The sequence below is a fragment of the Uloborus diversus genome, chromosome 7, assembly GCF_026930045.1.
Source record: "Uloborus diversus isolate 005 chromosome 7, Udiv.v.3.1, whole genome shotgun sequence".
NCBI classification, from domain to species: domain Eukaryota; kingdom Metazoa; phylum Arthropoda; class Arachnida; order Araneae; family Uloboridae; genus Uloborus; species Uloborus diversus.
The window spans coordinates 17799997-17825841 of record NC_072737.1 but is presented as its reverse complement, the minus strand read 5'-3'; the positions used below and the strand labels follow the sequence as shown (position 1 = coordinate 17825841).

Sequence of the window (25845 nt, the reverse complement as noted above, 5' to 3'; positions counted from 1 at the left end):
CTCCTCAAAAGTAAAGCTCTAGTCTAGAAATTCTGAATAGTAGGTCCTAGCATGATATGCAATATTATTTTTAACAAATAAAGGAACACATGGTCGTGGTTGCCACTTCTGGGGACTACGACTTGAATTTTTGGTAGCTATTTTCAGTAAAATCGTCGCATGTTAGCAGCCGGCGATCACTAATTTAGAGCTCCATTTAAAAGTGTCTTTTTAGGCTTTCAATTTCAAAAATTTTCCAATGAATAGTACTGATGTGGGAATAAAACACAGTATCTGCAGAAATGAGTTTTTGAGTTATTTGAAGAAACGCATTTTAGCTTGCATGCTTAGGGAAATATTGGAATTCTACGCTTTTTTACTTCCTTTTACAACGAGCTGATGTGTGCATCACATAACTTCCTTTTACCCCAATTTAATGTCATTTCCACATTATTGGCAATTTTAATGTGATTCTCTCTCTAACTCTCTAAATACCACCAACAATGGCAAAATTGAAACCAAATTAAAAAAAAAAAAATTAAATCACCAAATTTGACGCCATGTTGGCGACAAAAGACTGGCGATATATTGCCTAGTGTCCGCTAAATTATAACACCACTTGAGTTTACATCGAAATTAACAATGATTTCCCCCAAAAAAGGGGCAAAAAAAACCAAAAAGCAGCATCCGAATGCAACTAAAAAGGGAGGTGCACAACTAGACCCCACTAGAAGTCTACGTACCAAACTTCAACTTTCTAGGACATTCCGTTCTTGAGTTATGCGACATACATACGTACATACAGATGTCACGAGAAAACTCGTTGTAATTAACACTAATATCATCAAAATGGATATTTCGGGTGTCTGTACGTTCCTAGGAATGTACCCACGTGTGATCGGGTTGAAAACTAAACTCAACATTCATTCGGGGTTGAGCAAAATGGATATTTTTCAATATTAATATCTGAAAAATACAACTACAGACTTTTCACCACCTCACCTTGACGATTGATGGGTGATACCCTCACCGTGAAAAATTACATAAGCTCAGACAGATCTCTTTCGGATTTTTTTAGAAATTGATAAGTCCCAAAATGGTATTTTAGGCATGGTTTGATACCAATGGGACAAATAACGGACGGCGGTTCAGTGTGCCCTCTTGAACTGTTTTTTGAACCTGAAGTCTATTTCAGGCTAGTTTAGGCAGGAAGGGTTTGGTGATTCCGCGGAACCGTCTAAAAACAAAATTCTGAGCTGTAGTGATTACATTGGAGAAAAGGGGGATCCGGGGTCCTTCCCCGAAAGTTCTTCAAAATTAATGTTTGAAAAATGCAATTTTAGTTTGTTTTTAAATAAGAGGGAATGAGTTCAGGGGCCTCTCTAAAGACACGAACTTAGACTATCTTTGGTAGCAATGTTAAAAGAGTTCTATAATAGGAACCTATTATAGAACTCTTTGAGTTTTTCGGACCGATTGTCTGAAACCTGTCGGCGAGATGTTTGTGTTTGCTAGATGTGCGCCGCGCCTTAGGGAATGGATTTCGGGGCCCTTCACCGCAAAAACTTTGAAAAAGAAATCCGAAAAATGCCATTAGGCAATTTTCGATGACGTTAGGAAGGGCTGCCCCCAGAAAACATATTGTGGGTTTTGGCGCCATCATTTTTCGGCCTATGTTTGATTAAGAGACTTAATTGGGTCCTCGTAAAGGAGGTCATGGCATCCTTTTTGATCTTCGTTTTGGAGCTACACTTAAATTTGCTACCCGAGGCAAGGGCCTTGTCCTCCTACCTGATCTGAAACTGGGCTGTTCATTTGTGATTTTAATTAGAAAATATTGTTGTAAAGGGGAAAAATTACAAAATTTTAGTTTGTTATTTATATATGTTTGACGCTCAAGGGAGTCGCAATTTTCCATTGTCTCTCCACGCGACCACAATTGTTGATCACAGTCCGAAAAATTGAAAAAAAAAAAAAAAAGCTAAAAACTAGCTCTAAAACTTATTGACGTTGAAAATACACACTGCTGACCATACAGGTTTTTTCCAGGGCCTAATGTGAGAAAAGAGATAGTGTTTATAAAGTGGGGACGTTTGTTTACCTGTTACGTTCGTATACCTTTAATGACGTCACATTAGTGGAGTCTCTCTAGTGTTGCCAGATTCTGAACCTATTCATGTCAGAAGTTTTGTAATCTGGCAACAAGTTATCGGATGTTATTGTTGACAGTACACGTTCGGTTAGAGACCGAAAGATTCTGAAAGCGTCAGGGTGAAATAGTGCAATATTTTCACTTTCCTGTTCGATTTTCTTATCGTTCATGCTGCCATCTAGTTGATAAATGTATGAATATCGATCAATAATTATCATAAAAATAAGGTTGCAAAGCCCTATTAATGGAGGTCCTCCTTCTTTCTTTTTTTAGTATTCATTTATTCTTTATAATTAGCAAAAATATAAATATTCGAATAATTAAAAAGGCTAACAATTTTGTTTACGGTGGAAAAAAATGAAAAAATACTTTTTCATTTGCACGCATGATTATTTACATTAGATGGTGCAATCTTATAAAGGAAAGAGAAGAAGAATGCATTATTTTTGGCTACTCTTGGTATAAATGGGTGAATAAATAAATTTTCAAATTCAGTAATATTTTAACATGATAAAATTCAAATCGTCTGCAATTGTTAGTAATAGTAAAATTATTCAAATAGACAAGAATAAGATAGAGCATTATTAAAGGTTTTTTTTTTTTTTTTTTTTTCATTTGCGTTATTCTGAATAAGTAAGTATATTGCGCATTCACATGAAATAGACTTAATGTAATAGCTACGATTCATGAAAACAGTAATTTAAAATTGGACGAAAAAATTGCAAACATTGAACGTTCTTGGGAATTGGTATTTGATATATTTGGAGGATGTAAAATTAATCTTCTGAACAAAAAAGTTCATGTACCCTCAACTGATGAAAGTATTCAGTCAACTTCACTAAAAAGTATTTTAGAAATGAAAAAAAAGCATTAATAGAATTATTTTTTTTCTATTCATTTACTTTTTACAATTAGCATTCATATGAATTAATGACAGGTGAAAAATAACTTCTTACAATAGAAAAAAAGTTATTAAATTAGTTTGCTGATAATCATATTTTTTAAAAATGAAAATGGTGCTGAAAAATGTCTGTTAATTAAAAGTGAACAACGAAAATTTTTGAATGAAAAAAAAAACATATATACAATTTAAATTCGTTTACAGCAAATTTAGTGATGAACATATCAGTTAAAAATATGAGTTTAAGTTTTACATCAACTACAGACAAAAGCACTCAAATATTTTACTGTGCAAGACTCTCATATGTGAAACCCATTTTCTATGTTGAAGTTCTATATGCAAATAGTTTGTGATAATGATAAAGATTAGAAATGACTACTTAACATCAGGGATTGTGATTTTTTAACTTTTTTTAAATCAAAAAATTCGGATTTTTTTATTTAGATTTTTTTTCAGTCTTGAAACATTTGTAGATATCAATTATCATTATTGATCTTTTAGTGCAAGTCCAGACGCATAGTTCATAGTAAATTTTTATCATAAAATGTTTGTACATTGTGCATAGCAATTTAGAATGTTTTCTAAGTCCCTTCTCTCCCCCTTTTTCACGCAGTTTTCAAACAGAATTTTCTCTTTTTATAAAAAGAAAACTGTCACACATGATAATAGAAGTTTTACAATGACAATTAGAAATCCTTTCGTACAAATTTCGTTACTACTAGGTTTCGACTCTAGCTGGTCTGCCCCCCCCCCCCTTCCCCAGATACTACCACCAATCATTTATTTATACTTCTAGGAAACATTGGTGCTACTATATTTCCTAGAATCATAATTTTTATACTTTTTTCAAGATAAATTCTTAAAATTTGGCAATTTTCTTATCAGCTCAGAGTCGACTAAAGTTCTGAAATAAATCCAATTGGGGTGAATAAGGCAATTGTTAGTTATTTAATGAATTAATACTTAAAATGATTGAATAAGTAAACGAATTGAACTATGTCACTTTACCCAGCATGCACTTGACTAATTTAAGAAAACGTTAAAAAGAAAAAAGTTCTTGACTGACAACAAAATATTAAAATATTAGCACCATTTTTTATAATTCTAATTGTTATCATTTTTTAATTCTCAATGTGTTCATAATTTGGAACCGGACAACGCTTTCCATTTTGTTAATACTTATTGTTAACTGCTTGACAATCTTACTTAATGTTAAGCAGTGTTCGTTGATTTTAATCAGCTTGATTTAAGTTATGATTAAAATCATGATTTAAATTAAGTAATTTAGAAAAAAAAACCCGTTGATTTATTAAATCAAGAAATTGTTTTAACAAAAATCATTGATTAAAATCAGTTGATTTTATTTTTATTAATTAAATTTGAATTTTTAGAATGTATTGCTCTAAATTTAACTGCACTGCATTATACAATCTTAACTTCAACTGGCTAAACTACATAGATTATTCTTGCAATATTGCTTTTATTCCAAAATTACAATTCGGTAAAAAGTATATATAAAAAATTGCATTTTTTCTTATACACCATTACTTTAAGTAAAGTAATTAAGTAAACTTATTAAGTAAAGTAATTAAGTAAACTTATTAAGTAAAGTAATTGTTTAACACATTATTTTACACTAAAATTGTACATGATGATGGAAACCTTATTATTAAGCCAGGGGTGCCCACCAAAGGGGGGGGGAAGGGTCATGCCGCAGACAGATCCATTGAAATTTGTATGGGGGTTGTTTTTAGGAGTATTTTTCTCAATTTTGTGGAGCTCTTGATAAGGGGGGGGGGAACACTTCGTGACATTTAGGGGGTGGGGGTGCTCTTTTCCTTTAGAAGGAGGGACACCCCCCAGATTAAGCAAAGCGTCAAACAAAATCGCATCTTATCTAAACGTTATAACCTATTTATGAATCTTAAGAATTTATTGAATATTTAGAGAACTAATGCTAATTTTAAGAGTAAGCTGAAAGGTTCATCAGTTCAGGCTGGTTTATGATCAAGTTTTAACAATTGCCTTATTCACCCCAATTAAATCTATTTCAGAACTTTTGTAGACTCTAAAAGCTGATAAACATAGAAAACTGCCAAATTTTAAGATTTTTTCTTCTAAAAAATATGAAACATATAATAATAGGAAATAGGGGTACCACTGTTTCCTAGAAGTATATAGTTGAAGGATTGGTGGTAGTAGCTGGGGGAAGGGGGGGGGGGCAGAGCAGCTAGATTTGAAACCTAGCGGTTGATAGTCAAAATTTGTTCTGAAGGATTTCTAATTGTCATTGTAAGACTTCTATCATCATGTGTGACAGTTTTCAGTTTTAAAAAAGAGAAAATTATACTTGAAAACTGCTTGAAAAAAGGGGGAGAAGAGACTGGGGGAAAAATTGTAGATTACTATGCACAATGTACATGTACAGACATTTTATGATAAAAATTTATTATGGACTATGCTACTAGACTTGCACCAAAAGTTCAAAATAAAAATTCTTATGAACCTTTTTTTAAATTTTAAACATTAAATTTATTTTGAATCATACATTATTTGTGTTAAAACTGGTCTACTTATACCTATCATTCAAACATAGCTACTGCCATAAAATGCAAATAGCTAAAAAGTTGCTGTTTCACCTATTGTGTAGGAAGTATATTATGTTTTTAAATGTGTAAAGTAGAGTTGGTTGGGGTAAGTGGGACCCCTTTTGAGAATAGTTCGTTTTTGAAAACTTATGCATAAGTTTTGAAGCAAAAAATTTTAAACTTATTGTCTTATTTTATCTTATATATTATTAATAAACAAAAGTTCTTCATTATTTTCTAAATTGCTTTAAATATTCTTAACGATTATATTTTTTAAAAAATCGGACGGGACTCTCACTTACCCCAGAGTAAGGGCAGGGCCGGCCCTAGTAGTTCTGCCGCCCTAGGCGATATTGACTAGTGCCGCACCCCAATCACCCCCATTGAGTAATAATAATCATAATATAAAATAATAATATGGGTTTTGCATATCCAAGCTGTGGTACACAGTTTAAGTTGTCTTTTTCATTAATAAAGTAGTGCATCTTATATCACTGAAACGGATGTTAATATTTTCAAAAGACTTTTAAACCACGCAATTTGCCGCCTCTAAAATTAAATTGAATTTTCAGTTATATTCCGAACTATATATATATATATATATATATATATATATATATATATATATATATGCTTTGCATGTCCAAGCACTGATACACACTCTAAATTATTTGTACTTTTAGCCTTGAAGCAGTAAATCTTATGACGCTGAAACAGGTTTTCATACTTCCATTTTTGGCGCCCCTAAAATCTGCCACCCTAGGCGGCCGCCTACCCCAGGAGCCGGGCGTGAGTAAGGGGTAAATGGGTCACCCCCTTTAATTTAAATTTAAATGAAGCATATCTAAAAATGCGGTGCGGTACATTTTTAGTGTGAATTATATTTTTGTAAATGCATCATCCACTTATAAGATATTTACTGTCTTTTAAATCTGTATCACGGAAAATTTTAAAACGAAAAACAAAGCAAGTTTATTTGTGAAATTTATTGAAAGTCTATAGGGACATATATTTTACTTTTACATATAAAGGTGTCTTTAATGGACGTTATACAGTTGATTAAGATCAATTTGAGTAAATTTGCCAAAATTATAAAATGAAAAAAATTATTGGAAACACTAAATGACTGCGTCTTTGTAAAAAAGAACCATTATCGTTTCATCCTCTGTAATTATCCCAACATCATCTGCACAATGCCAATAAAAAGTGTCACTATTTCTATTCGTTCTTGAAAATTCAACACTATTTTTAATTTGTATCATCAACTTCCAACATTAGACCTACTTAAATCGAACGTTTCACAAATACATAATCATCAGCTTTAGCAATTTTTAGCTCAACTATCAATTCCTATACTAAGTCGTCATAGTTGTCTTTTATTTCAAATACTTAACTTACTTTGTCAAATACTTAATCAGAGTTGCTCTTTATTTTGAGACCCCCATTATTATATAGGGGACCCAATTACCCGATAGTGAGGGGGTAGATATAATACCCACTTACTTAGTAGATGGGTATAATACCACTTACCACGCATAGCAAAAATGTACGGGGTAAGTGGGACCCCTCCTCTTAAACACTTATTAATAATATTTTATTCAAAAATTCTTGTTTGCTGTATGAACTTTAAGTTATACTATAAGTGAAAAATTAACTATCATAAAAATAATAAAAACTAACCTTGAAACATTTCTTTGAAAAATGTTGCTTGAACTCGCAAAAAAAAAAAAAAAAAATCAGATTTTTTTTTTTTTTTTTTTTTTTTTTTTTTTGACTAAGTGCTATGACTTAGAAAAATTTCACGAATCCCAAATATGTGCTAAACCAATTACTGTGATGGAATTTAACATGATCTGTGCAAAAGAGTTTGAAAGAGTTGAAGAGAGTTTGAAGAGTTGTTTATCCATATTTCAGTTTTAGAGGGGTGACTCACTTACCGCAGTGACCCAGTACCCCAACCAACCCTAATCTACAAATGTTTCAAGATTAAAAAAAAAAAAAAAAAACTGAATAAAAAAAATCAGAGTTTTTTGATTCAAATAGAAAATTAAAAAATCACAAACTCTGATGTTAAGTAGTCATTTCTAATAACCTTTATCATTATTACAATAAAAATATTTTCATGTAGAATTTTAACATAGAAAATGTTTTACATATGAGCGTCTTGCAGAGTAAAATGTTTGAGGGCTTTTTTTTTTTTTTTTTTTTTGTATTTGATGTAAAACTGAAACTCATATTTTAAACTGATATGTTCATCATTAAATTTGTTGTAAACGAATTTGATTTTTTTTCCAATTAAAAATTTTTGTTGCTCACTTTTAATTAACTGACATTTTTCACCTTTTTCACTTTTTAAAGACATGATTATCAACAAACTAGTTTAATAACTTTTATTTTATTGTACATAGTTATTTTTCACCTGGCATTAATTAATAATGAATACTAAGTGTAAAAAGTAAATGAATAGGAAGAAAATAATTCCATTAATACTTTTTTTATTCATTTCTAAAATATTTTTTACCGAAGTTTATTGAGTACTTTCATTAGTTGAGGTTACATTAATTTTTTTGTTCAGAGGATTAATTTTACATCCTCCAAATGTAACAAATACCAATTCCCAAGAACGTCCAATGTTTGTCGTCCAATTTTAAATTACTCTTTTTATGAATCGTAGCTATTACATATCCTAAGTCTATTTCATGCAAATGCACTATGTATTTATTCAGAATAACCCAAAAACGTTTAATAATGCTACTTTATTCCTGTCTCTTTGAATAATTTTATTATTACTAACAATTATAGGCAATTTGAATTTTATCATATTTATATGTTACTAAATTTGAAAATTTATTTATTCATCCATTTACACCAAGTGTAACCAAAAATAATACATTCTTCTTCTCTTTTCTTTATAAGATTGCACTAAAGTAAATAATTATGTATGTAAATGAAAAAGTCTATTTTTCATTTTTTTCCATCATAAACGCTAAATGTAACCTTTTTAATTCTTCAAATATTTATATTTTGGCTAATTATAAAGAATAAATGAATACGGAACAAAAAAGAAGACAACATTAAGGGCTTTCAACCTTATTTTATAATTAATATTGATTGATACTCATACATGTGTTCGCTAGATGGCAGTATGAACGATAAGAAAATCAAGTAGAAAAGCGAAGATATTGCACTATTTCACCCTGACGTTTTCAGAATCTTTCGGTCCCTAACCGGTCACCCTCCGAAGTGACTCCGTGGTCGCTGGTTTTGGTTTCTTTGTTTGGAAGTTTTGAGCAAAATACTCAATTTTTCGCGGTATTCGCCTTTTCTTTGAAGTTGGAACAAGTTTTTTTCTAAACTGAAAAATTTGCGTCTTGATCGGCTATCAGTCAGAGAAAAGTATGTCCGAGAAGTTGTGTTTTGCATACTCTGCATCTTAAATCGTACTCGATTATTTGCCTTATTAGTTAGATTACTGTAAATTTTGTATGTGTTGAAAGCGCGGTAAGATTTATGTATAAAAATAGTACATGCGCTAATAGTTCCACCTAATTGGATTTTTCTAAGGTTTATGTAACAGAGTTAATTTAAGAGATTTTTTTAAGTGCTTTTTGTATTGTGGTTTCAGTTTTTTTGTACTTATAATGTTGATGCTGAAAAGAAGGGTTTTTTATCAGAAATTCAAGAATATTGAATATGTAGACTTACTGATCGTTAAATCGAAAAGCTCTGACAGTTTTGTCATTGCTTTACACAGCGTCCACACATGCACTTGTACATAAAAAAAGTGTTGCAGATAAAAAAGTTTCTCCTAGATAACGGACACCTCTCAATATTTTTAGACTTGTGGATATTAATATACTGGAAGAATTTTAGCTTCCTATTTCAACTGAAAGAGGGTGCTCATCCCCCTCCCCCAAACTTCATGTACGTGTATGGGGAGGGGGATTAAAAAGTACATTGAACTGAAAAAACAATGCTACAAATTATAATATGCAATAGTAATGTGCATATATATTGCAATAAAGTAATTATATCCAAAAAAAAAAAAACAGCTTGAGAAATAAAAATTTTCTAAATTTGGACATTTTTTGGCTACTTTTAATGTTATATTAAGGGGGTCATTGAGCACCCACTTAAAATTTGAGTCAGAAGCTAAAACTTTTGCAGATAATACTATTAATTAAGACTTTCAAAAAAAAAATAGGGTTGTCCTGCTGACTGAAATTTTTTTTTTTTTGAACCACCTTAATGTGCAATAATACTGACAATTTGGCTATTACAGTGACTGCTGTTTCGTCTTTGTTGTGAACCCATCAGTCTGGAATAGTTAATAACCAAGTATTAGTATTCCAGACAGATGAGTCCATAACAATGATGAAATGAAACTGCAGTCTCTGGATGTTAGAACTGTGCTGTCATTATAATGCAAGTAAATAACTACTTAATAGTAGAAGTGTGATCTTTAGCAGAAATATTTGGGGAGAGGGGGTTTATGGCTAAATGTCATTTAACAACATTTGGGAGAGTTTTAAAAAATGAGAATGACTGCCAAAATTTGGATTTTTGCCTGAAATTTTGAAATTTTCAATAGAGACCTTGTATTTGTGAGATTTTGTTTGTAGTTCTTGGGTTTTGGGTTTTATTCATTAAAAATACATTAATTTAATACTTTACAGATAAAACAGTAAGATATAATCAGATTTAATAATGATTTTATTAGTTATGTATCTCGAATTGAGGTACATGCTGTGATTACACAAAAAAAAAATTGTACTTAGAATAATAATTAAAAAAAAAAAAAAACTCCCGCATTCTAGCTCGAGATGCCGTTTTCTTTTCTACAGCAGCAGACAATTTTTGCACTGATATTCCAGAAATAGTCCCAAAGAAAAAGATATTGAAAGATCAAATTTAGAATTTACGAACAAATGTTTTTACTTTATTAATTTTATAAGCATGCAACTAGCAATACAGTCAACGTTCTATAGAACAACCTCCTATTACTATGACCCTTCCGTTATAGCGACCGATGCATTAAGGCCCATTTCCTATTTTATAGATATGCAATGTTATTTTACATTAGAGCGTCCAAACTGAACCGTTGATACCAATACAATGTCCAAAACTAGGTTTCTATTTTTGTATTGTTCTCAGGACTAACTATTCAAAAACTAATTTTTGAGCATTATATGTTTCAAAAGGTAAAATATTTCCATTGAAAAGGATTATTTGTTTGTTTTGGGTCTCCTGAAGTTGCTTCAAAACAATAAACTAAGATTTTTCATGAAAAATTATATTTGACTTCGAGAAATATTCGACATAACCAGGTTTTGATTAAAAACTCTTCGACATAAGAATGGAAAATAACATTAGATAAATACGCAAAATCAAGGGGGAAAATAATTTTTTGCCATGTCAAGGTTTTCGAGATATTAAGAGCATACTATAACATGCAATATGTTGTAACGACCTCTCCTTACAGTGACCGATTTTGTTTGGACTACAGGGGTTGTTATAACGAGTGCCGACTGTATTAATAATTGACCCGCTACAAAGCATTAAAATCTCATATTCATCTGGAAATCAGTAATGTTTTGAAATGAAAATATATTTAAAGTTAAAATTTTATATCAGTAAAAAAAGGGGAGGAGATTAAATTATTGTTTAGCTTTGTTTAGATTTTATTTAGGAGCAAAAATGTTATTTTCATACCAAAATTTCAAAATCAGTAAATGTCAGCGAAATGGTTGGCAAGGTTTTGGACTTTACAGTGAAAACCAAGGTCGGACACCTTTTGACATATTTAGACGGTAAAAACTACCTGTCCTAAACCAGTTTTGGACAACTCAAAACTCAACCCTGAATCATTGAATAAGATGATTGGCTATGAGTTTAAATTAACTATTTATACTCATAACTATATATACTAACTATATATATAACTAATATTAACTGTATATACTAACTTATATTAATTATTTATCAATTTAAAAACTTAGCTTATGAATACCTCTCAGTTCCTTTAAAGGATTAATGAATATTTGATCAATATTCGCTATTAGTTATACCAATAATTCTCTCAGCCAAATAATGAATGGCAAATATTTCACCAAATGTATTTAGCAAAGTGCATCTAAAATTTAAAAAAATTGATTAAAAAAATAATTGAATTTAAAAAACAAATGTTGAAGAAAGAGTAGTGTGTAAGTAAATATATTGTGAAATCCTTTCACGTCGAATACCGATTAAATGAGCTATCCATTTTTTTAAAGTTATTGTTCCAGAAGCACTTATTACATGAGAGCTTTGCTCCTGCTCCATACATATGATAGGGTTTAAAAAAATCAGTTTTTGGAAAGAATTTTTTTTAATCTGATTTTTTTATTTCAATATTTTTTTTTTTTAAATTAAAGTAAGATTTTTTAAAAAAAACATTTTTAGTATTAATTAATGATTTTTCTATATTATGTACACTTGCCAAAATGTTATTCTAAAATAATGTTACTGAAATAAATTCTTTTATTTGCCGTTTTGCTAATTTTCATGCCTTCTGGAAGAATTCAATCTGTTTGTATCCTTTGTTAGAAATAAGAAATAAACTTCATGAGAACAATGCTGCAGATAAGTTGTCTCAGTCTCAAAAAGAAAAATTGAAGTGTTTCTTTGTAAATCGGAAGAAACAAGATTATACATTGCAAGCTTGAAAATCTGTGATCTATTCTCAATCCCTTCTGCTAAAAAAGTTGACATAAAATAATTAGGTTAAAAAAAGCTCAAATTAGTAAAATATTGCTAACACATATTTTGGGGTTACATGGATTTTAAAACATCCATCAGATGTTCCAATATTTATCTAGATACAAGTAAGTCTGAAAAATTATCGAAAGAATATAACATTGACTGACTTAGCCAGGATGACTGCTTGTCATTCCGTTATGTGTCTAGCCATCATTGGTCTAGCCATGATTGGTATAGTAAACCCTTGTTTTACGTGGGGATTACGTTCCACAGAAATGCAGCGTAAATCGAAACCACGTAAATCTTTACTAATATTATCAAGAGAGAGGGAGGATTTTTGTGTGTTTATACAAGGCCCAATACAGGCTGATTTTGCTACCGTTTTTCGGTACCTTTACAAAAATCAAGTAATAAAATCAGTAGCTTCACAAAAACATCGAAAATTTCACAAAAATTTGCATTTTAAAATATAAAATTTGTTTCTCTATTTAAAACAAAATATACTCATAAAATAAAATTATAAGTGGTGTATGTGAACAATCACTTAAATAGAAACCTTTTTGTAGTATTTTAACTAATTTTTAGCTGTTTCACACCAAAGTGTATTTATGCAATATTATCTCAATCTTTAAACATCTGTTTTAAGGAACCGTTTTTCTCATAATTTCCTATATTGTACACACAGTACACAGACCATTAAACTGAAATTACGATGGTATTTTTCGTACTTCTTAGGCTTTCAGCTGCCCCCCCCCCCAAAAAAAAACGGAACCTGTTAAAAATAATACTAGATGACATTTACACTTTTCAAACTAAAATTTCACTTGTTCCACTACTTCTTTTACGAAAATTAGGATGCGTCTAAAATTTCACAAAAACAATGCTGATAAAAAAAACTTTCACAAAAATAGAATGATGCAATACTTTCACAAAAATAGGTAGCAAGAAAAAAATCCTGGATTGGCCCCTGTTATATGTTCGAGGTAATCTCCGGAACCCCTGCACCTATTTGAAAAATTCTTTCACTATATGAAAGGTACTTTCTTACTGAGTAACATAGGCTATAGTTCGAAAAAATCCGATAGTTCTTTTTTTATTCAAATTTAGGCCCACATTTCACGTAAGTTGCCTATTATTGGCTATTAAAGGGGTGAAAAATTACTTGCACATATTAATATTATATATCGTTAAAAAGGGTAGAATTTCCTGCGTTTTAAACAATTGATTTCAATGCTCTAACTTAATTATGGCGGGAGTAATTTGCGTTTTCAGCTCTAACTTTTTTAGGCTTAGCTGAAATTTAGGCACTACTTTCTTCATTAAATCTATCAATAAAAAGTGAAGGAATTGTCCCACAGTTTTCTTTTTGACAGCATTGGAAAAAGAGAGATTTTTTACCCCAGATCTCTTCAAAAAATTAGCTTCTATCTTCAAAGGAAAAAAAGTTACAAGCGTTTTTAAATCAATTTCGAAATATGTCATTTTGATTCAGGTTGTCAACCATTTTGTTTTCACGTTTCCATGGTTACGCTTTTTGAATCCATAGTTTATTTCCTTATTTTGCATCTGATTTCTTAAACTTATTTTATTTCATGTTTCATGGTTACGCTTTTAAAATCCATCTTTTGCATTTTAATTTCTTAAAAGTATTTTAATATCTGTCGTCATTGTTTGGAAGGGTAATTTTGCATGGTGTTTTTTTCTTTTATTTAAGTTATTTTTTAAGTTATTAAGTTATTCTTTTAATTAATTGTTGAATGTATGTCACTTGACAATTTTTGTTCTCAAGGTAGACTGGCCAAAGCCGGGCAACGCAGCTCTTAATGTATAAAGATTTGAAAGCTACTGTTAATGTGATTTTATACCTTTTTGTTTGTTTCGCGAAACATTTATTATTGCCAAAAAAAAAGCATCCGCTCCACTCGCAAAAGGGCTGGGTTCCGGTAGCGTGGACTCTTGGCATGTTAGGCGCTGAGCAGGGTTCAGTCTAGGATTAATGTTTTAAGGCAACCGTTAATGTAATTCATTGTTTTGGCGATTTGTTAAAAAAAAAGAAACTTTTGATTTCTTTTTATCCAAGTAAAATTTACGACATTTTCTTCTTTTTTTCGGATGATGATTTTTGAATGTTCCACGGGATGTTTTTTTTTCGTTAGACGGATGGATGGATTATGATACTATGGTTGCTGGGCAAGTTTGGTGATAAACAATAGAACTGCGGAATTATTTTTACATTTGAAAGATATTATTTAATGTCCTTTTTTGTTTTTTTGGCGAAATATTTTAAATTGCAGTAAAAACCGCTTCACTCGCTAAATAGAGTTTTAAAGCAACTGTAAATCTAATTTAATGGATCATTTCACATCAGAAGGGGAGGGGGCGTGAAATTCTTTTATTCAACGGACTTCCATTAAATTTTTAGCACGGGCATCGCTGTGCGGGTACTGCTAGTTGAGACCTAAAACTAGTGTTAAAATAGTTGTTTGGTTTCGTAAATAGCAAGTCTTTCATTCTAGTGATGACTAATTGTATAATAAGTTTAATGTGTACTTATGTCGACTTTTGTGCACAACATGCATAAAGAAAACATGAATTAATTTCATGTTCTGTTTGTAAATCAGAGCTGGCCATGATAGTTTTTTGGCAGTCCTTAAGAATTTTTCTCTGTAATTCTTTGCAAAGCATTAACGCATCCATGATCACTTGCGTCATTTCCATGATAGAATCTTCCTTTACTAACAAATCAGAAAGATTATTTCTATTTTATTCTAGGAATGGCTCAAAATTTTCAATAGGAATGTTTTTGGTTGTGTGTCACCGACGTCGGTATCCTCGTTTGTTTTGTCCTCCTTTGTCACTGCTAAAAGCTCTTCTTTCAGTGAGTTCTAAACTATGTGAGTTTAATAACTGTACTTCTGGAAAGAGCTCCTTAACCAATCGCATAAAATGTCTCCAGTGGCTCAAGCTCGATTATTAGCACGTCAAAATGCAGTTGATTACACGTAATCTGCAATCTTTACGAGTTTGGATTTTGAAAGAGGAGAAAATTTTATCCTTTCGCACTGCCACATCCGCGTAAAAGAAAATAAAGGTGTCAACTCTTAAACCATGTAAAGTTAACCCGCGTAAAACGAGGGTCTACTGTATTTAAATGTAAAACAAACACATATAAGTATTAAGTAATACTTTGATTCCTTGAGCGTGTGTGTGTACATTTTTCTGACCGACACTGTATGTTTCTTTTAAAAAATATTTTTTTCATAATGAAAGAGCCTCTTTTGTTTATTATCTTTATGAATGACATCAATGATAATATTTCTGGAAGTATGAATTGTTTTGCTGATAATGTAAAAGTTATGAGGATTGTTGAAAATGAAGAACGAGTAAAACAGCTTCAAGAGGATTTAGATCATATTACTAAGTGGGCAAATAAATGGGGTATGGTGTGTCACCAACGTCGGTATCCTCGTTGGTTTTGGCCTCATTTGTCACTCCTAAGAGCTCTTCTTTCAGTGAGTTCTAAACTATGTGAGTGATAATATCTATATGAGTGTGTTGGCAGTTAACGTAGGGAAATGTCAAGTGCTACACTTAGGTCATGGAAATCAGTGTATGAGTTATCGTTTACAGGGTTCAGTGATTAGTCCGGCAGAAAATGTTATGAATCTAGGTATCTTAATAAATCAGGACTTCAAGTTTAGTGAACACAGTGCAGTATTGAAAGTAACAAAGCCAACATAATGCTTGGGTTTATCACTAGATCTATTTCAAACAAATCTAAGAAGGTTCTTCTGCTTTTATATAGGAGTTCAGTAAGACCCCATTTGGAGTATGCTGTGTAGTTTTGGTTGCCTTACCTGAGGAAAGATATTTGTGTATTGGAAAGGGTTCAAAGAAGGGTAACTAGACTAGTAAGGGGACTTTCAGATTTAGATTATGATACCAGACTTAATAGGCTTAATATGTATAGCATGGAGCAAAGGAGGGTCAGAGGGGACATGATCCAGTTGTTTAAATTTATCAAAACGAAAGATGTTAATGGATTAAATTTTTGCACAGAAAGCAGAACGAGGGGTTAATATTTTAAGCTATTTAAATCTCAGGCTAACTTGGAAATCAGGAAAAACTACTACTTTAGTAGGGTCGTGGGCACTTGGAACAACTTACCGGAAATGGCAGTCAAGAGCAAGGGGGTGGATAGCTTTAAGAGGACCATTGATCTTCATTGAGGATTAATTAATTGACTAGGACCAGCCTAGCTGGGCCCAGAGCCTGTTGCTGGTCGTCACATTTGTAATTGTATTATTTGATTATCCAAGTTGGTTTATTTATTATATTAGTTATTTTAATATCTAAGTCTTGAGTAATTTTAATTAACTGTATATTATATTTGTTTAGGTTTTATTCAAATATTAACAATCGTTCGGCTCACATGAGACTGCTTTCATCAGAAGAAATTAAGAGCTATCTTTTGAGGTAAGTTACTGAAGTTATAATCTGTTTTAGAATGTTACTTGACTGGTAGTTTAACCAAAATATGCAAAGTACCATGGACTAAATCCAGGTCCCCCCCCTAAAGCCAAGGGCACAGCTTCCTCAATATTGTGAAGAACCCCCTCCCCCTCAGGTGGGAACCCATGTTAAATCAATGTGTACATACCATTTAAGTGGATTCATTAAAAATTGGAAATAGACAATTGCAGTTTTTATTAAAAATTAATTTTTCCATGAATTACTTACTATCCTCACTTGACCAAAGTTGATGTTGCTCTGATTTTTCAGATAGCCATGTCAACAAGGATAAAGTGTCAATATTTATGAAGAGAACAAATTTTTGTTGCCATGGTTACAAGTTGTTAGCTTTCATTCAAAGCTTAACTCAAGCAGATTTAAATTTTAAAAAAGGGAGCGGGAAAGATGTTGTAAAATTCCGTTTTTCAGAAGAAAAAAAAACAACTATATAGATGAACTTAAACTTTATAAACAGCAAAACTTCATCTAAAGACAACATTTCCAGATTACTAATTCCCAAAAAAGGAATAAAAACACGTGACTTTATACGCTGTAAATAATATTTATGGTAAGTGTACTGGTGGATATCAGCCATAGAATCTTTATTACTGCATCCTAAACATCATTTCTTTTTTTAATGCCTTATATTACCTATTCTAGAACATAACCAGTTATAATATGACAAGGCCAATTCCTCATCCATTTCCATTCTATTCCATTTGTAGAAACAAGAAACCCATGAGGTAGGGTCCTGCTGCAATTTGTGATTGTGAAAACTATAAATTTAAATTCTCAAGAGGTCGAAATTCAAATAAATGTTAGATGAATGTTAGTTTTTCTTTTTCTTTGAAAAAGGGACTCTTTGCAGCTGTTGTACCAGCTCTGTACTGAAAAGGTTATGCTCAGTGGTGCCCCGAACTAAGTTTTCAGAGGCGGAAAATTCTTCTCAGTTTGCTGAATGACAGTCCCTTTTTATTTGAATGTTGAAATACGAGTATGGGTGAATATAGTAGAATACCTTTATTATAATTCCTTATGTATAGGATATTATGTATGAATACCTTATGTATTCTACTGTATTCATCCGTACTTGTATTTCACCATTCGTAAAAAAAAGGGTTCTGTCATTCAGCAAACTGAGAATTTTCCTCCTCTGAAAACTGTTAGTTCGGGGAACCACTGAGCATAACCTTTTCAGTACAGAGCTGGTACAACAGCTGCAAAGAGTCCCTTTTTCAAAGAAAAAGAAAAACTAAAATTCATCTAACATTTATTTGAATTTCGACCTCTTGAGAATTTAAATTTATAGTTTTCACAATCACAAATTGCAGTAGGACCCTACCTCATGGGTTTCTTGTTTCTACAAATGGAATAGAATGGAAATGGAGGAGGAATTTGTGCCTCGTCATATTATAACTGGTGATGTTCTAGAATAGGTAATACAAGGCATAAAAAAAAGGAATGATGTTTAGGATGCAGTAATAAAGATTCTATGGCTGATATTCACCAGTACACTTACCATAAAGATTATTTGCAGCGTATAAAGTCATGTGTTTTTATTCCTTTTTTGAGATAGGTATTTACACGTTGATTTTGCAGGGGTGCCCACCTGGGTGAGGGGGGTTCTTCACAATATTGAGGGGGCTGTGGTCTTGCCTTGAGAGGTCGGCACCCCTGGATTTAGTCCATGGTAATTTGCAAAATTTGGTTAAACTACCAGTCAAGAACATTAGCCGTTTTAATTTGTGCTACTGACATGACACTTTATTTGGTAGAAACAGAAAAGTAAAGATTGGAAAATTCTTACCTGTAATTATATGCAACTGAGGTGAAAACTTTCAATTGAAACTTAAACATCACATGCAAGGCTTCATCCCGCGCAATCTCATTACAGGGGAATGTTGGATTAAGTCTCATTCAGAACGAATTTTGCGGCAGAAGTTCAGAAGTGTGTTGAAGAATACTTCTACTGCTCCGAGTTAACCTTATGAAAACCCGGGAAAAGTTATTATTTAAATGAATCTGTAAACATTCATGCTTTAGTCTCATTACATGTTTCAAAAAGATTTTGAGCTCGTTTAGTTTTTCTGTGAAATTCAGCTACTTGACTCGCCAAAATTTCTGTTCAAAAAGTATCTAGCAAGACGTCTTTTGACTGCTATTATTGTATGAAATCATTCACTTCGATGCCTGCTCTGTGGATTAATTTGAGAGTTCACACTGTAGGTGAATCACATTTTTGTCATATATATTCAGATTATTTGTAAAAACAGTAGAATACCTTTATAACGCCGACCTATAAAACACAATTCTCTATAAACCGCACAACTTTTCAGAGAAGTAAACAATAGGTTTTTAAGTTTAAAAAATCCCTTTGTTTTGCCTTGGTAACATAAAAATTGTTAGGAAAATTAAATTTTGAAACAGTTTTTCATCTTTCCAGCTTAATTCAAAACTTTTAAATGAAAATTAATATTAACAGTAAAGAGAAAATCAGATGGCTCTTGAAAATGCAGCTGTTATGCAAACTATGAAGCTAGCAAAAATGCAGAATAATTCACTTTCTTTTAATTGTAAAGCATATTTATTTGTGAATGTTTAGTTGTGTAATTAGTGTTTTAATACTCATTGCAGATAGAACTCATTCTGAAGTGCTAATATATATATATTCTGAATATTAGTTTCAAAATTTGTGAAATGACCTATATAACGCCAAAACCTGTGTAACGCAAAAGCTCTGGTCCCAAGGTGCGCGTTATAATGGTCTTCTACTGTAGTGCGAATAAATTTCGTTTGTACCAAAAATTAAAAAAACCACATTTTTTAAAACTCTTTTTGCCTTCTTTATGCCGTATGCGTTTATAAAATAAATGTTCGTGCATTTCCCTTTTTACAATCTAGAATGAGCTTTCTCTGTCATTTTTTTTTTTTTTTCATTTTTCTAACGTTAGTAGATGATTTCGTGTTCATAACAACTCAATCACTTAAGTTTATATGGCACACAAAAAATAATTTTACGAATGATAAAAGCTTACAATATTTTTCCTTATTAAAATTTTGTCTAATTGATAAAGTGCCAGGCTTAAATCATTCTAGATGTGTTCCTTTCATGTGAGTAGGTTACATGTGACCCCTCTGGCACAAATATCAATCTTCTTTACCTCAGATCCCGGATTGACTTGTGATTACTTAACTATTCAGACTGATATGTCTCTTTCTTTATTTTTCAGCTCCAAATATCGTCTGGCTCTCAAAGACAGAAGAGAACAAGTAGTATTCAATGCATTGTGGATGCAGCAAGGACGCAAAGACTAAGAGGTAGAAGAATCCTGGATAAAATCTGGATGCAGTGACACTGTGGAAGCAAAAATGTCTCAAGTGGAGGCATGTCACGAAGAAAAGCGTTTTTATTGTTCCATTTGCAAAAAGTCGTACGTCCGGCGGACTGCCTTTGTGTGCCATATGAGAAACCACACGGGAGAATGCCCTTTTTCGTGTAAATATTGCAACAAAACATTCATCTGGAAATTTTCTTGGCAACGTCACGTAAAAGCACACACGAAGAGAAACCTTTTCTTATGCACATACTGCAAAACATCGTTTGTCACCGACAGCGCCCTCACGATGCACTTGAAGATCCACACGGGACAGTCTCCGTTTCTCTGTGAATATTGCATGAAAACCTTCCAATCAAAAGTCTCTCTGGATCACCACTTGAATATCCATACCGGGGAGAAGCCCTACATGTGTAAAATCTGCTGCAGGAGGTTTGCCGAGGCATACGCCTTGAAATCCCACATGAACGTTCATACAGGCGACAAACCTTTCCAGTGCTCTTGTTGCAAGAAAGCGTTTGTGGCCAAGAAATCCCTTAGGCGCCATCTGTTGACTCATACTGGTGAGAAGAGTTTCTGTTGCGAGCAGTGCGGGAGGGCTTTTGCTGATAAACCGACACTGAAGTGTCATTTGAGGACTCATACTGGGGAGAAGCCATTTGCGTGCAATCTTTGCCCAAAGGCTTATTCCCACAGGAACCGCTTGAAATCTCATCTACGAAGCCACACCGGGGAAAAGCCTTATGCCTGTGATTACTGCGACAAGAAATTCCGCGAGCGCGATCTCCTCAAAGAACACTTGCACCACCACGGCAGGGAGAAACTCGTCTCTTGCCAACACTGTGAAAAGTCGTTTTCCAAAAACAAGAGCTTGGAGTACCATTTGAGGCTACACACCAAGGAAAATCTTTTTACATGCGAATACTGTCAAAAGCATTACAATCGAAAACAAACATTGACGAGCCATATTAAAACTCACCACGGAGAGTTGCAAATGCATGAGACAATGCACGCTAAAGGACGAGCTCTTTCAACTGATCTGACAAGCCCTTTAGTTGGGGAAGCTCGTGAATCTGATGTAAAAACTGACATAGAAGAAAGTTTAGTTTCTAATGATCTACTTTAACGGGTTATCAGCGACTCCAACGCAACTAGCGGGGTTACTTACATTATGTTCTTGGTCCAATAAAACCATAGACTGTTAAGATACAGACTGAACTTCTGCATTTCTGGATCATTTGGTTGTTTTCCCTCTCAGTTTGGCATGTGACCCAGAAGTGCTAGATTGCTCAACAAAGATCTTTCAACTGCAACCTGTGCCACCTTCTGTAGCAGAAAATAGCTGCCAAATCGTTTGTCTCCTTGCTCCAGTAGCTTGTAGTATGGAGATTGGTTCTTCAGGTCTTGCTCGGGCAACTTATTTGTGGCACTGACTATGCGCAATTGAAGTGTTTTTCTGTTCAGTTCTTTAAGGTCTACAAAGGAAGCCAACATAGAACTACAAGTCTTTCCAGGGTTGGCCGGATTGGACCCAACTGGGTTGGACCCAATGGGTTTTTTTTGAAAAAACCCATTTAAAAAACCATTATTTAGCCCATTTTTGGGTTTTTTTAAATTTTCTGAGAAGTTTTTAAAAAATTAATTAATTTAAATACTTTTACAATTTAAGCTTCTTTTTTATTTGTTCTTCACCACAGAGAATGGACATAAAAAGTGAATTTTTAACTTGAATAGTATTTCTTAACTGTTAACGGCATTAAAAAAATACTGCAAAGAATTTAAATAAATATATTTTACTTTTTTCTTTAACGTCAATAAATAACTCAAATTATCTTGACTAAGTCCTGTCACGTCTGATTTTCTCATATTTGTATATTGTAGAGAGGAAATTACTCTAGCTAAAAGGCTTTCATTTGAATTATTTTCTGCAAACCAACACGTCACAAATCTTGAATAAACACAAGGTATATTTTTTAGAAATTAGCAGGTTTTACAAATGGTCGGACAGAAAACAGAATAGGATTTACATTATTTTCATTATCTTACAAAAAGGTTTAATATTTCTTACTCTGTACACAGAAATAGAAAAACAAGCAACATAAAATTCAAAGAAATGTCTTGATTGAGCTGGAATTCAGTAAAAAGGGATTTAAACTACTTGAGGTTAGTAGTTTTGCATAACAAAATGAAATACAATAAAGTAAAATGAAAAAAAAAAATGTAGTAATTAAAAACGAACAATAGATTTTATCACTCATGGAAACTAAAAAATCTTAAACTTCACCATTCTTAGGTTTCGTTGTCTTTCCTACTTTTCTTCAGAAAACGCTGAATTTTCCAGCTTTTTTTTTATCCCAAGACAATTTTTGTGCTTTGTCCATATACTTACGCTACAATCAGGGGCGGCATTTCACCATTTCATTTGGGGGGTTGAGTTCCTTAAATGTGTATAACTCCAAAGCGAAACCAAACACACATTAGCTAACAAGAATTTGTCATAAAATCGGTTTAGTATGAATAAAATTAGTGTTTAGATTCAATTAAAATTTTGGTTCATTGACTAAAAAGTTATCAAACAAAACATCTCGCTACTAAAGGTTTTATACCTTTTGGAAAAGTTATAATATGCATGACTTGTGGAATTCGGAAGAGCAGGGAATCGTGTTACTAATCTATCAGTGCCCAATGTCGTGCTGTTTTGCCAGTTTAGCTAAATGGAAAAGGTATTTTTTCCCTTTGTGCTTCGAAAATATTTCTCTAACTTCCTGAGACATAAAAAAAAAATAGTTCTCTACTAGCTGAACTGATTGTAATAGTTAAAAAATAATTGAAGTAACACGAAGCTACTTCAAAAACCGTGAGGGGCTTAAAATTTTCATCATTGAATAATCTAGTCATGTCGGCGCTCTCTGCTTCAATGAGATATCATCTGCCTCTAGCTCTGTTATTCAAGTTTCCAGACTTATGAGTCCATAACAAGGACGAAACTGCAGTCTCTGGATGTGAAAACCATTCTATCGGTATACTGCTTGCAATTTTTCTTGCCTCATGCTAAAAATTTTACTCACAGTTGAAACATTTTATTTTTCGTTTTCAAAATCTAATCCAAATAACCATAATCCCAGCCAACCATACAGAAAAATAATTATCATCAAATCCTGTGTTAATTTCATTTGAAACTGAATCTATTACTTCATACAAAATATTCAAAAATCATTTTTTGTGCCTCTTTAAAATTGGCTCAGAGGAAGAATTTTTTTGAAAATTTTCACGATTGATTGAAATATACATCTATGAAAAATCTTTTTTCAGTTTCAATTGTAGATTGAACTGTGGTAGTATGGTGCACAAATCAATTGTAGATTGAACTGTGGTTTGAATAGTCGAGTAGCGGATTGAAGATATAAGATTTTAATATTTTAAAGCATTTTTCAAAACCTTTTCCCAATACAAACAAATTATATAAAAATTCAAACGAAGTCATACATGCTAAAGGGCATGAGCTTTTTCACCATTGAAAGAAGTGTTTTGCAATAATTCTTCCAGTCGTCAAATCACTGCTTTGAAGTTACAGAGAAATGTTTTTATCCTTTTAACTCTTGAAGATTATCTTGTGTCACACACTCCGCGATTGCATAATTATAGAGCCCCATAAAAGGTATTTGGTTGATATGACTTTTTTTATTCAATAATCACATGCATTTTTAAGAAGTTTCTATGAAAGCATTATAATTTATTGAGCAGCTAAAACGTGTTTCTAGCAGAAAAAAGCGATTAACACTCACTACATAAATATACACTTAAATAATGAGCGTAAAAGTGAATGTAAAATATCCAGGAATTTTCTTGTGTAAACCATGCTGCTACACCACTTTTCACGAGCCTCTCATATTGGTGGACCTACCATTGTTACACTGGGCACACAAGTGTGAAATATTACGCCTTTATGAGGCAATGTCTTCTTTAGTTAAAATTAACCATGGTTCTCTATCAGTTTTCTATGTTCTGAAAAAGCCGAAAATACTTCATGAATTTCTATGTCATCATCCAAATAACAAAAAACATTTTTTCTAGTCGGAGAATGTGTCGAGTTTCATCAAATAGTTGCTGAGAATCAGCGAGATTTCCTTTAATGAACATTGATTTCCGACTTAGATAAATAGAATTCACCCATTTTCTATCATTCTGCTCAAAAAATTTGGGGGTGCGACCGCCCCTTCTTGACCCCCCTATTTGCCGCCCCTGGCTACAATATGCTACAAGTACCTGCATTTTACCTAAAAAAAGACAAAAAACCCACATTTCTTTTAAAAAACCCAGCTTTAGTTGGGTTTTTTTTGGGTTTTATTTAAAAAAACCCTGGGTCCATGGGCTTTTTTAAAAAAACCCGGGTTTTTGCCAACCCTGATTCTTTCTGCTACAGATTGTGTTTTTTTTTCTGTCTCTGTAGTAGCAATGAACCGTCAATGACTATTTAACGAAAAATCAAGCTGGGTCTGGGGGAGGGGGGGGGGGACAAAATGTTTAGGAACACCACAACTCATTTGAAGTTATTTGCACCAACAATTTATGAAGAGGATATGTCAAAGATTGGTCCACAGATGTGACAAGTGTCTAAATCATCAAGATGATTATGTTGGGAAGTCCTTTGTTGTACATTTACTTTCGGTAATAAAATTTTTTTTTTTTATATTCAACCAACTTCCTTTTACATTTCATTGCAGGTTTTTTTTAAAAAAAACCACCCTTGTATTTTGAAAGAAATATTTAAAATCGTACTTCATTATTATTGTTCGAAGTGGGTTTTAAAATAGAAAAACGTTACAAGTTATCATCCATACCTGAATACAAACTTATTTTCATCGTAATATTTTATATTAAACTAGCCGCCTGCTGCGACGAGCTGGTTGGCCTTTTTTACGCCAAGGTTGCCGCCTTCGGCGGCTGCTGAAATAAGTTTGGTGGCGGTATCAAGCTATATCTATCTGTACCAATATTAATTTAAATAAGATAAATAATTAATGGACTAATTTTCTAAAGGAGGGGGGGGGGAGGTAAAGAGCGTGCTATCAATGCAAATTTTGCCGGAAAATAACAAAAAGCACCTCCACTTTTTTGTAAAAGCATTTTTTCAAAGTCCTGGGGAGGGGGGGCTATTGAGCCCCGTTGAAATTCCTTAGACAGACCTGTCTATTTCTTACGGTTAATCTGCTATATCAACCTCTAAATTTACCTATCTGTCTATCTATCTATATGATCTATGCATATCTATCTCTGATGGTAATTAACAATCTTTTCCTATTTATATAGTGTATTAATTCGAAAAAAACATTTTTTGTGCACTCGATATCTATCTACCTAATGTAACTGCCAATCCCTAACTTTAAAAATTAGTTATTCATACCTTTTAGATACGTTTTTGGAATGTGTTCGCAGTAAGTTATTTCCTTCATGTTTTATTGTTCTAACTTACATTTAATATGTATTAATTATCGTAATCAGTTATTCAGTAAGTGAGAATTATAATTTTAGTTATGATAATGTTCTCTAAATGGATATTTTGATGTGATTTAACTTATTAAGTAGATCGTTTTAAGTCTTAATTAAATAGTAAGTATTTTTAATCGCTTTTTCTCAGAT

The 25845-nt window shown here is 32.4% G+C and overlaps 1 protein-coding gene across 1 annotated transcript; it reads left to right on the top strand.

Annotated features, from left to right (window-relative positions):
* The first annotated feature begins 8929 nt into the window (after positions 1–8929).
* LOC129226489 (gastrula zinc finger protein XlCGF8.2DB-like) lies at positions 8930–21722 on the top strand. Its single transcript, XM_054861099.1, has 3 exons — positions 8930–9016; positions 16757–16834; positions 20101–21722. The coding sequence occupies exon 3, from the start codon at positions 20240–20242 to the stop codon at positions 21329–21331; it is 1092 nt and encodes a 363-aa protein (XP_054717074.1). The 5' UTR covers positions 8930–9016; positions 16757–16834; positions 20101–20239; the 3' UTR covers positions 21332–21722.
* The last annotated feature ends 4123 nt before the right edge of the window (positions 21723–25845 follow it).